The 13,566-nt window shown below is 33.3% G+C and overlaps 1 protein-coding gene across 1 annotated transcript; it reads right to left on the bottom strand.

The window, feature by feature from the left end:
• Positions 1-4,818: 4,818 nt before the first annotated feature.
• Positions 4,819-6,346, bottom strand: LOC133824790 (uncharacterized). The gene is made up of 3 exons (XM_062257769.1): positions 6,272-6,346; positions 6,020-6,150; positions 4,819-5,342 (listed from the first exon to the last, which is right to left on the bottom strand). Exons 1-3 carry the CDS (start codon positions 6,344-6,346, stop codon positions 5,009-5,011), a joined length of 540 nt encoding a protein of 179 aa, XP_062113753.1. The 3' UTR covers positions 4,819-5,008.
• Positions 6,347-13,566: the final 7,220 nt, after the last annotated feature.

The raw sequence follows: 13,566 nt of genomic DNA, 5'->3' as shown, positions 1-13,566 counted from the left end.
ATTTTTAAGTGGAACTTACATTATTTTAAATTATGTGGTGGTGAAAAATTATACATCAACTGTGTAATTTTTGTTTCACTATTATTAGTCATCTCAATTATGTGATAAATACAAGAAATTTATCCATGTACAATGTATATATATTAACATAAACTCATCTTATTTTTATTGAATTAATAAATTATGTGTATGAGAAAAACTAATTCCATTAAATTAAGAATATTATTAATGGTGCTTAATATCATTTGGTAGAGGATATCACAATTTCGGTATAATTTAATAGTGATGATGATGAGTATATGTATACATACATAAGTGTTGAGTTGCCTGTGTGTTGTATATGTATAATTGATAAAAGTGATGATGATGTTTTTATGTCTAAATAAAAAAAGCTCTTAAAGTGTTCATTAGACAAATAATAGCTATTGATACAAGTGTGACTTGTAAAAGAATATACAAGTATGTATGCATATATTTGTTGTGTTGATTTTAACCTTTTTAAAAGAGCATGTCAACATCTGACCTTTTTCTTGTTTTGTAATGTTGATTAAAATGAATAGGTTAATATTTTGATTGGTCTTAAAGCATTGGATTGGTAGCTAATTGCAAGAGGTATGTTGCATTTGATTTAGTTTTAAAAAAATTCAATATTTTACAATTTTGAATGATAACTGTACTACTTTAGTGGGGTTTGAATATCTTAGATATTCATCCATACACTACAAGAAAAAACAGTATTCATAACATTTAAAAACTGCTAACCGGGAGTATTGATAACGCTTCTGAAAACGCTAACATAGCCCCTGTTATTAAAAGTCCTGTCTTTTCTATAACAGTATTCGAATGTTATGTTCGATGTTATCTTAAACTATTCAATAACACATTGTTAGTTGCTATAATATTCATATAATAACATTTAGTTAAAGTATTTGGTTATAAATTTGAAGTTTAATCTTATACTTTTTGCATAACACTTTTCAACTGTTACATTTGATTATTTTGATAGCGTTTTTAGTTTGTTATATTATATAAACCATAACAATTTGTTACACTTATAATATGTTTCTAAATCATAACATATTAAGGTTTTTTATTGTGACAAGGACACTTATAAGTTTTTTTTTTAAATTACAAGATTTTCATTATTGTATTTTGATAAAAAAAAAATCAAAATTAATCATAAAATGTAATTCTCAATAGATTGATAAACCATAAGTATTACATTAAATAATAACTAATTAAAATCATGAATATGTCTACTTCATGAGATATTAGTTCTAACTTAAATTTGAAAGCATAACATAATAAAATTTTATGATCTTGAACATTTTTTACTTCAAAAATGAAAAACAGAAACATTACAAGATACACAAAAGTAAATCATGCATGAAACTTGCTCCATCCTTCAATTCATCATCCTTTGTGCACTTGTCTTTGTTGCCAATGCTTACAAAAACACAAGTTCTTGTGGAAATTTGGCATCATGAACTTAGTGTGCAACATCACTCGCCAACTCATACAAAAATTTAACATTCTACATGAAATAAGAACTATATTCCAAAATAACTAATAAGAAATGAGCATTAAGTCATTTTCCATTCTTTTACAAAAGTGAGACTTTTTTATGTCAAATAATAGTGGTTAGATCTACTGATTTTTCTCTTAAAAACAAAAATTAAAAACAAAAATCAAAGAATGGTTATATTCTGAATCTCTTACCTGGCATTCCCAGTTGTCTGGGACATTTTGATCTGAAAAATGGAGGGGGAATATTAAAAATGGAGCTGTAACAGGTTCGTAGATTGCCTATAAGCTCGTCTAATACCAAGAAGTAGATGTTGCTTTTCATCCCTGATCACAAACAATGAAGTTAAAAAGGTTTAAACAAAAAGTACTTTACAGTTCATAAAGAATATATATCCTCAGTTCATCATACCTGATAAATAGAACAGAGTCACCAGCAAAATGCCTCTTTCCACTGAAAAATAGACTCCATTATAAGCAATCATTTAACTTTGGCTAGGAAACTAAAATATATGAAGTAAAAGAGAGTAAATTTATCTTTCTTAATTTAAACAATAATTCCCGGCTCTCAAGAGGTTGCTTTTTCAAATGCTCCAGATGCATTAGTGTCAGATGCACATAATTGTGTTATACCAAAGAATTAGGAATTTAAGGGAACAACACAAACATATTTACATCCACATGCATATGGTCGGAAAAAGCATCACTGAGCCTCTGACATTCTCATTATGAATATTGATTATTCAGCCAACAATAGTGTTGTGCAAGACTACAAGGAACATTAGGGGAAATACTATAAAATTATAGTACCACATAAGATACACAAAATCAAGAGCTCTTACAGTTATAACCATTGCATAGCTAAGAATCTCAATAAATTCCCAATGCATGAATCCCATAATCCGTGTTCCAAAAGAATCCAATAGCTTTACATCCTTGCTGCTAAATGGCTAATAATTCCTAAAAGATTAAAAAAAAAAACCTTCAAAAACTTCTAAGTTGTTTCCATTAGGCACAAATATAATTTCATTTGATTCTTGAATACACCTCAACCAAATAGCCTACAACACAGTAGGCATTAACCACAACACATATATTATCTATACCTCTTAAATATATTATCCCACACATGATGTATCACAATAACTAGAATTAATTATATATGAAATAGAATTGGTTATCAAAAAACAAATGAACAATTAACATTGACAACACCCTTCAGTATAACAAATGAAAACAAATTCAGTGCACTAATTTTGAAGTGTTCTACCTCAAAACAGTTGTAATCGTATGAGACACTACAAGTTATTTTTCTCAAATAATGATTCAAACAATTCACTTAAGATTTGCCCCCACAACTGTGTTACTTTTTACTTTGCCTCTAAAGTTTTAGCAGAATTCATTGAAGACTTTTATCAAACATATGGCAACCACTCTTAATTTTTTGTTTGTATATATATACACACAAGTGTGAGAGACAGAGAGTGTATGACAGAGATGAAGATAGTGAGACAGAGAGAGTGAGAACGAGTGTGGGAGAAATGGTGACAGAGGCATGAGCCAAAAAGTACACAAATATGTATAAAATTGAAAGTTAACAGAATAAAAGGAATAATCTAACAGAGTTAGTAAAGCAGAACAATACAATTTTCATTTACCAAACAATGTTTATGAATTTCTCATAATTAACTCTAGAGAAAAAGAAACTACTTAAATTATAAATGACTTGCAAGATGAGATGAGATGAGATGAGATGAAAAGAGACATACTGGCTCATGCAGCACATTAGCAGTTTCAGTCCTGGAAGTCCATTCCTCCAAATCAAGCTCTCTAGCTATACTGCATGTTATTCAACATATTTTTGTGTGAGGTAGATTCTAACTACTATAAAATGAACCAAAAATATGCTGGCTGAGATCCCTGTGGTCAGAAAGGAGCCCATATTGGACTCAAATTGAAGTTTATGGTTTCAAATTTTGCATATTAAAGCTAAAGTACCAAGAGAAAGTTAAGCCCTTGAGTTCAACAAGTAATATAAAATATAAATGAAAATGAAAAAAGCTCCCAGTTAGACATTGTCATTTCAAAATGTAAATCAGAATCTCCAACATGGAAAAATAATGTCATCAAACTATAGAAAAGCTACCTGAATCTCTACAAGAAAACTTTGAGATCCATCCATAGTAACTGCAACAACCACCGCTAAAACATATGAGCCTGAATACTCCTCACTTAAAAACATCTCACTGGGATTTAAAACTTCTTGCATTCCTAATTGTGACATTTCAAATACTCCAAGCTGGCAGCATAGAAACAAAATTAATGTAAGTTGTCCAAACAATAATTTTCTACCTTCACAAAAATGGAAAAGAATATGTAATTTTTAAAGAGTGCAGGTCTTGAAAGTTGAAACTGACAAATAACTTCTAAGTCCAACAAGCAGCAATACAGAACAGTTTCTATTATTTATAATCTAAATGAGAAAGACAAAAAGTTGTTTAAAGGAAGGGTACTGCAAATGTATAACAACACATAAGTCTTAAGTCTCAGAAACAAGTTTGCTTCATAGTAATGACTTCCAATCATCACTAACCTCACCCAAGGTAGATTAATGAAAAAAAAAATATTAGACATAAATAAGTTAGAGAAAAGAGAATCTAAGAAAAAATAGTCTAAAAATCAAGATAAAATTAACAATGCTACAAAGTGTAAACAGAAAATGGAGAAGGTAATTAAAAATGATAACATAAAACATTGCAAGTGGAAAAGCTTTACATAGCTATCACCAATTGCCAAACTCAGGTATCTTTCTTGTGAAGTTGTCGCTACTAATCCTTCTGCAATGAGATTAAAGTGACATAATACTAATGATTATTCAACCAAAATATCTTGATCATTTCAGATATAGAATTATAGTACACATTGACTCTTACCGTTCATCGAGATTAGTGAGAGTCAGAAGGAACCCTCTAGTGAAATTGTTTGCATCAAGAATCCTTTAGCCACACCATTTCAAGACAAAATAATGTCATTTTACAGTAGTTATCAATTTTCTTAAATAATCATGAACTATAACAAAGAAAATACCCGAAAAAAAGAAGAATAAAGGAAAATGGTATACTCATAAGACACGATGTTACTTCCACAGTAAAACCCAATACTTAGTTTATTTATATGATCCAAACATATTGTATAGTTTGCATGGAAAACGACACAAGCTTGCATTACATATCGTACATACATATATACAAAAGTATTTGTTATACTTAAGAACTGATAGGTCATATAATACAACTCAGTGAGGTTTGTCACTAGAATAATGAATACAAACAGAGATACAACTCACCAAACAAAGTAGAAAATTCATCTTAACATGCATCTTTTTATCTGGAGTAAATGAAAAAAATCCACTAATATATATACATACACACACATAAATAGTTATCCATTCCACAACTTCTACAAATAGAGTGCAGTAGCACAATTATACAAAAACAAAAAAATTAATTTCTCCTAGTTTACTGACCAGAAACACAGTTAAATATCTTAAATGTGAGTATGAAATTAGAAGCAATGAAGCAAGAAACATTGCAACTGAAAAAAATTCTTTGCATCTGCCACCACTTGACATATATTGAGAAGAAACTTCTATATGCTTGTACAGCTCCTTTGAATCCATAATATTTTTAAAATAAGAAAAATCAAATAAATATATCACCTCAGAAACCCATTGTCCCAATATAATTGCGACTTTCCGATGGATGATACGCATATTTGGATGATCATTTGAGAGATCAAGTGATAATGCACCATTAAACCTGCAAATTTACACATTAGGAAGACAAAATCATGTAAATATAACAAACCCAAGAAGATATTAGAGCCTGAAATAAATAGATATGTCAAACTATAAGCTAACTTTAACAGACAACCGACCGTACAAACCAACTCTCTAGCTAAATCACAAGTATTGCTTTGAACCTCGCCTTTAGAAGTGTGAACAAGTCAAGTTATCCTAACCACTTCTGGCACTATTATTCATCAAAATAATTGACACTATCAGTTAGGGCGAATTCAGGCACTTTAACATGTTGAGAACAAAATATTACAACCCTTTAACAATAGTGTACCAACCGTATGCACTATTCTCATCAAAACTGTATGCATAAAATTGGGGCTAACATTAAAACGCATCATGCTACACGCACCCTTTCCCCACCCGAACCCCACCTAATTAACACACTAGACCAGATATCAATTCTATCAAGTTATTAAGTTTAACAAGTCAGCACACTTTTTTTAGTACTGGTTCCTCTTGATAAACCCTAATAGGCAGAAAACTTGAACATTTTGCTACAGAGAAGAATCAAACTACAGATCTCATGGAAGCAAATCATGAGCCTAATTTAAATGCAGCAATAATTCATGAATTTTAATTTAGAAAGATAAACTAGTTAGTTGACAATATAGATAGCAAAGTAAAGAATTGACAGACCAATCTTTAAAGGTCATGTAATTTGAAAGCTCATAATAAACATATGCAGCAGCAGCATAAGCAGCATCTTTCAGAAGCAGCCCTGGAGTGATTGCTTCTTGAAGGATAGAAACCACAAGAGGACCTAAAAGCTAAAAAGTAGAAATCTAAATCAAATAAGTAGATAATTATTTACTCAGCCAAAAGAAAAGGTAAGTTATTTATTCAACAGAAAACAATTTGGGTTATTACATAACAATAAAAACCACCGACCTCGCTATGGTTATGAAACAAAACAATGTACAAAGCCTCAGCACAAGGCCTCAATTTTTCCGTCCACTGAATCATATCCTACTCGTGATAAAATGATTCAGGGTTGTGGTACAACTCCTCCAAATCATGAGGAGTTAAAATAAAGTACCTGTAGAAATAATATGTAAATGGAAGTTTGACTTACCTGATTGTGAAATAGGGGATCGAAGAACCAGATCAACACCAAGGGGAGAAACCAAGACTTATACCCACTGATAATACCACAAAACCAAAACAAAAATCAATACAAGTTTTACTTAACAAACTAAAACACTAAATATTAAAATCAAAGTTAAAAAAAAAATCAAAATTCCTTACCTCTTGAGCTACTCCGAGAGAGGCTTCAGTGAGGTGAAATTTGAGAGAGGCGAGGGAAAGAGGAGAGCGTGAGAAAGAGAGGCCCTGTGAGTGTTTAAATTAGCTAGCATATAACCTCTCTAGTTTTAATTTTCTGTGTTATCTCAATTTGAAACAAATATATATAATCAATATTCAAAACACTTTCTTGATATTAATTTGAAATCTGAAAAAGAAAAAAAAAACTATAGAAGAAACTAACAACTTCGTGAGTGATTGGGTTACCTAGGTCTTGGTTTAGCTGCTCCGTGCTCGTGTGTGCTCCAACAACTCAACGGGAAAGAGTGAAGAGAGACTAAACGTGGTGTTGTTCAGTCGGACTTTAGAGTATCGGGGCTTGAGGAAGAGAGAGTCGATAGACTCTGTTAGAGAGAGAGCTTTAGCTAGGCGTGGTCATGGCGTGATGGAGAGAGTCGATAGACTCGGTGAGAGAGAGCACGGTGGAGAATGGAGAGGGAACTGATAAAATGAAGTCGAGAGAGAGAGGATGAGGCGTGATTAGGGTGAGCTGAATCCGAATGAGAGAGAGAGAGAGGAAACCCCTAAATGATATTTTTCATTTTCATTTGGCGCTAAGTATTTTCACTTGCCGCCTCTTTGGGTAAAATTTCAGCTTGTTTTTTTTTATTAGTATATATTTATAACACTTCTAAATATATGTAATATTTTAACGTAATATATAAGCAAAATTGTTGTAGTGGTAGTGAAGTAGGTTATGGGAATTGTGTGCTGCGGTGATAACGGAAGATTGAGAACATGCATGTCTTAGTGAAGTAGGTTCTGAGAATTTTGTGTTCTGAGAATTTTGTGTGCTGCGGTGATATATGGATGGAAATCTGTGTGTTGTTTGATTTGTTTGACATGTTGGTGTTGATTGTGACAGATGGCTAGGCTAGTAAATTAGGGGATATGATGTCCGAATTTCTATAGATTTTCTTGTACTTAGTTTTGTTTTGTATGTTTATGTTATTTTATTTTCTTAATTTTAATTTTAATTTTTTATTGAAACAAATAGGCGCAATATGGAAAAAGAATGGATGTAAGCTGATAGGTTGTCAGTAGAATATATAGAAGGGGTCGATGAGTTTCTTAAATTTAGTTTGGATCATGCCAAAGATCCAAACTATATTTTTTGTCCTTGTAGTAAGTTTGGAAATATGAAAAAGATGACTGTCACAATGATAAAAGAGCACTTATATTTCTATGGGATATACCAAAGTTATAAAATATGGTATTGGCATGGTGAAGAGCTTCATGTTACTCCGGACCCTCCTATGATGAATGAAGTTTGGAATAATAGGCAATTGGATTGTGATGATAATTTAGATGAAATGATTGACGATGCATATTATGAATCAGAAGTAGATCCCGTTAAGTTTGAAAATCTTCTTAATGACGCTGAAAAGCCGATTTACTCTGGTTGCACTAAATTTACAAAGTTGTCAGCCCTTCTTAGATTGTACAATATAAAAGCCAAAAATGGATGGAGTGCTAAGAGTTTCACAGAATTGTTATTTTTTTTGAAAGATTTACTGCCTGAAGAAAATGAGATGTCCGTATCATTTTACGAGGCTAAGAAAACTATGTGCTCATTAGGCTTGCAATATGAAAAAATACATGCTTGTCCTAATGATTGCGTATTATATCGGAATAGCCTTGTAGATACGAATTTGTGGCCTACTTGTGGTGTGTCCAGATGGCAAAAGAAAAGGAATTTAGAGGAAGTTAAGGAAGGAGTACCAGCAAAAGTTTTGTGGTATATTCCTCCAATTCCTCGTTTGATTCGATTTTATCGAAATGTTGATCATGCTAAGAAGTTGACTTGGCATGCAAATGAGAGAATAAAGGATGGTAGACTTAGACATCCTGCTGACTCACCAGCGTGGAAGACAGTGGATTTTGAATGGCCTTCATTTGCCAATGAACCTAGAAATATTCGTCTAGCTCTTTCTACGGATGGAATTAATCCTCATACTTCTCTCAATAGTAAGTATAGTTGTTGGCCTGTTATGCTAGTCATATATAATTTACCACCATGGCTTTGTATGAAAAGGAAGTTTACCTTACTGACCTTGCTGATATCTGGACCTAAACAACCTGGTAACGATATTGACGTCTACTTAGCTCCCCTAATTGATGACTTGAAAACTTTATGAAATGAAGGAGTTAGGGCTTATGATGCATACCGAAAAGAAGAATTTACCCTTCGAGCAGTGTTGTTATGGACAATCAACGACTTCCCGGCTTATGGAAATTTATCTGGTTACAGTGTAAAATGATACAAAGCTTGTCCTATTTGTGAGGAGAAGACTTTCTCTCAATATTTGAAACATTCCCGCAAGGTGTGCTATATGGGACATAGAAAATTCTTGCCTCGGAGACATTATTTTAGAATTTGGAAAAATCCATTCAGTGGTGAACAAGAGTTTGGTTTGGCTCCAGTTCCTTTGACTGGGAATGAAGTACTTACTAAAGTATCTGTAATTAAGTTTAAGGTAGGAAAACCTATTGTTTGTCCAATTAAGAAGAAGAAGGGTCGTGGAAAGAGTGTTGGCAAGGATAAGACTGAAGTTAGTTTGACTAGTGCGGATGAGTCTACAAGTCCTTGGAAGAAAAAATCAATTTTCTTTGAGCTTGAATATTGGGAAAACTTACTTTTACGACATAATTTAGATGTTATGCACATTGAGAAAAATGTGTGTGATAGTCTAATAGGAACTTTGTTAAATATTCCTAGTAAAAGTAAGGATGGTATTAAAGCTCGGAAAGACTTGGTTGCAATGGGCTTGCGAAAAAAGCTACATCCAAAAGCTGGCCCTAACAGAACATTTTTATCGGCAGCTTGTTACACACTCACTAAGGATGAGAAAAAAGAACTTTGCGGTTGTTTATACAATATTAAAGTTCCAGAAGGGTATTCTTCAAACATAAGAACATTGGTGGATATGAAGAATTTGAATTTGGTCAGCATGAAATCTCATGATTGTCATGTCCTATTCCAACACATTCTACATGTGGCTATTCGTGGTGTGCTACTTAGAAAGGTTCGAGAGATAATCACACGGATGTGTTTATTTTTCAAGTATTTATGTTGTAAGACGATTGATGTTTCAACGTTGGACAATTTACAAGTGGATATTGCTATAATCTTGTGTTACTTAGAGCGATTCTTCCCACCTTCTTTTTTTGACATAATGGTGCATCTTACAGTCCATTTGGTTAGAGAGATTAAACTATGCGGACCTGTTTATTTAAGATGGATGTATCCCTTTGAGCGATACATGAAGATTCTTAAGAGTTATGTTAGAAATAGAAGTAGAGCCGAAGGATGTATTGTTGAATGCTATATTGCAGAAGAAGCCATTGAATTTTGTTCAGAATACTTGCATGGTGTGACAAGCGTGGGCGATCAATCTACAATAAATAAAAGTAATGGTGGTTATGGTGGAAAAGGTGGTGTTATATGCCCAATAACTCAAGATGAAAGACATGAAGCACACTGTCTTGTATTACAAAACATTGATGAGATTCAACCTTACATCGAGTAAGTTATCTTAGATAGTATGATATCATAAAACATTGTTGTGATAATTGTATGATTCATACTAATTTTGTATACATTTATGAAGGAATCATTTTGTTTGGCTTTGGCAAAAATATCCATCTAAGTCAAAGAACCAAAAATGGATCGAAGATGAACACTATCGTACGTTTAGTACTTGGTTAGAGAATGAGATAATGTAAGAACCACATAGAATAGTGGAGTTTGTATTGTAGCAAAAACTATGCAAATCTCTAGTTCAAAGGACAAAAATTCTGTAGAGTGTGATATGACATTTTATGGAGTAATCCAAGAAATTTGGGAATTAGATTATACTACAACTAGAGTGCCAGTCTTCTTATGTGATTGGGTGAAAAGTGACAAGGGAGTAAAGGTTGATGATTTAGGTTTTACTTCAGTTGATTTAAATCGAATTGGGCACAAAAAAGATCGTTTCATAATGGCAACACAAGCCAAACTAGTTTTTTATGTGAATGATCCACCAGACAAGCAATGGTCAGTCGTGGTTCCTACTCAACTGATAGATTGGAGAGACAAAGAGAATGATGTACATGACTTACCACTCCTTCAACAACCTGTCACAATTCCCGAACCACAGCTTACCGAATACCCTATTGATGATGGTGTAGATGACGATGATATTTGTTTGCGTTTTGATGGTGACGGTGTATGGGTTGATCATATACTGTGATAAATGTTGACTTGTTTTTTTTTTCTTCTAAAGGTTGGATTTGTTCATTTTATATTTAATTTTCCTATCATGTTGACGATTGTCTATTAACATTGTTTATAATCGTTTCCTTTTCAAATATTTCCATGGCTGATCCAGGAGGTTTTGATGATGATTGTCCACTTCCTGGACTTGATGATGATTGTCCACTTCCTGGACTTGAAAATAATGTTGGTCAGGAGGAGAATGATGATAATGCTATAGTGCATGTGAGATCTGTTAGGGGACTATGTACCATGCCCGACATAGCCAAGATGCGAAGTGAAGGTGTTAAGGTACCGATCAAGTTCAATGAATATGGACAAGTGATCGGTACAATGAGATCAAAATTGGGATCAATGATCGGATCAACTATAAAGAGGTGTGCTTCAATCACACATGCAAGCTGGGATAAAGTCCCTAAATCAGACAAAGAAAATTTTTGGGAAATCATTAAGGTATTTTCTCTATCACTATAATATATGTTGTTTGTATTTTTAATGTAGACTAATGATATGTAATTTTTTCAATTGTAGGATACATTTGACATAGACTATAAAGAAAAAAGAAAAATTATGTCAAGGGCGGCGAAACGATGGAGATCATTCAAATCCTATCTAACTAAGGTATGCATCTATGATGTGCTTGATGCGAATCCCACCATCAAGACATTCAAAATGCCAAGAGGTTACTCACAATTGATCACTAAAACAGAATGGGATGAGTTCTATGTTTCGCGCATGACTGATGATTGGAAGAAAAAAAGAAAAATACATCAAGATCGTCGAAAAAAAATAAACACGACCATCATATGTCACGAGGTGGGTATTTGTTGGCAATGGAAAGGATGTAACAAAAAAAATTTGGACTCGAGGTGTCTGAAATCGACAAGTCACAGTTGTGGTTGGTGGGACATTCTAACAAAAAGGGTGAGCCGGTTGGTACCGAGGCAACAAGTGTAGCTCGCAACATAGTAAGTGTAATACATATTACTTATTTTTAATGAGAATAACTATTTTTCTATATTTTTTTTGCAGGAGCACTATACTAAGCTCATGAGTGAAGGAAAATTTGAACCTGATGGGTCTAAGGATGTGCTTACTATGGCATTAGGCACCCCTGAGAGCAGAGGGCGAGTGAGGGGTATTGGGCTCGGTGTAACGCCTAGCCAATTCTAGAAAACCCCACTATCCAGTAAGAAAAAGGGAAAATAATTTGAGGCTTCCTCAGTTGAGGCTCAATTTGCAATGATGGAAGAAAAATACCGTCAACAAGAAGAAATAATGAAACAACAACAGAAAATGATCAAAAGACAAGAGGAAATGACGCGACAGTTTATGGAACAGATGAAAGGACACATAGTGGCTTTGGAGGATCTTCTCATGTGTCAGTGCCAAACTATGGATCACCCATAGATTAGGTGACACCATCTCATCAGGCATCACCGAAATCGCAGCATCAACCTCTAGCACCCCCGCCCCCACAACCAGAAGAGGCACCTGTGTTTATCCCCACTCCTGGCTCAAATCAGGTATAGCTTTATCTTTTTAAAATCTAAATTTGTGAACTTGTATAACATATTTATACATATCTAAATATGTGCAGGATAAAATGATTGAATGCAAATTTGCATTAGGCTCTATCACCAACATCGTTGGTAGGGGATACATTCTAGTTACTAGTAGCTCAGACATACATGGAGAAAACTTAGGAGAAAACTACCGTGGTGCAATTGAGTTTGCTGACCAACCTAATGCTCTACTTGTTAACCTGATCCCTAATAGTGAGATTTATACAGTCAAACAAGCTATTGGGAGTTTGATACGTTGGCCAAGTCGCTAGTCATCTTCAATGGAGCGACACAGGTAATTCTTCTAAGACTATTAAATTTTTATTTACTTATTCCATTATTAATTATTTTTTATGGGTTTATTAGGAGGTCGTGAAAAAAAAAGGAAAGCAAGCTGGGAAAAAAACTTCTCTACCATTAGCACCACAAACTCAAAAACTAGTTCCAAAACGAGCGCCTAAGGAGTCATTGTCACAAGAGGTGCAACAACCATCTCCATTGTCACCTAAGTTAAGACAAGTATATGAAATCGTCAATGATTGACCTAAACATGATTATGTCGTTGAAGTGTCTATTGACTTTGATGTGTTTGGGCATGCTTGTGAATACTTTGCTCTATTTCGGGATGAAATACTTGAATTTTGTAGAAATGAGATGATTGGACAATCATGTATTGTCTTCGACATGAGGTATGCTCTATATGAAGTTAATAATATTTATTGTAAGGATTTTCTTTCATCAACTATTTAGTTTTCTTATTAATTAATTATATTTGTTGATAGGATTTTGTACCAGACACTATTATTAGATGAGGAAAAGAGAGGATCATTGTTGTTTGTGAATCCGAATAAGGTTTCTACTTCCGTGACTCGTGCAAATAGTCGTGCTCAAGCTTTATGTGATAGGATGTTATATTGCACGTCTAAAAAGCATGATTGGATAGTTATGCCTTATAACCATGGGTAAGTTTAATTAATATGCTTTTCATTGATACAAACAAATAGAATTTAAAATTAACAACTTTGTAATACTTGTTCTTTCAACAGGGAGCATTGGAT

This window comes from Humulus lupulus, chromosome 1, assembly GCF_963169125.1.
Source record: "Humulus lupulus chromosome 1, drHumLupu1.1, whole genome shotgun sequence".
In the NCBI taxonomy this organism is placed as follows: Eukaryota; Viridiplantae; Streptophyta; class Magnoliopsida; order Rosales; family Cannabaceae; genus Humulus; species Humulus lupulus.
This window is presented reverse-complemented; position numbering and strand designations above follow the sequence as displayed.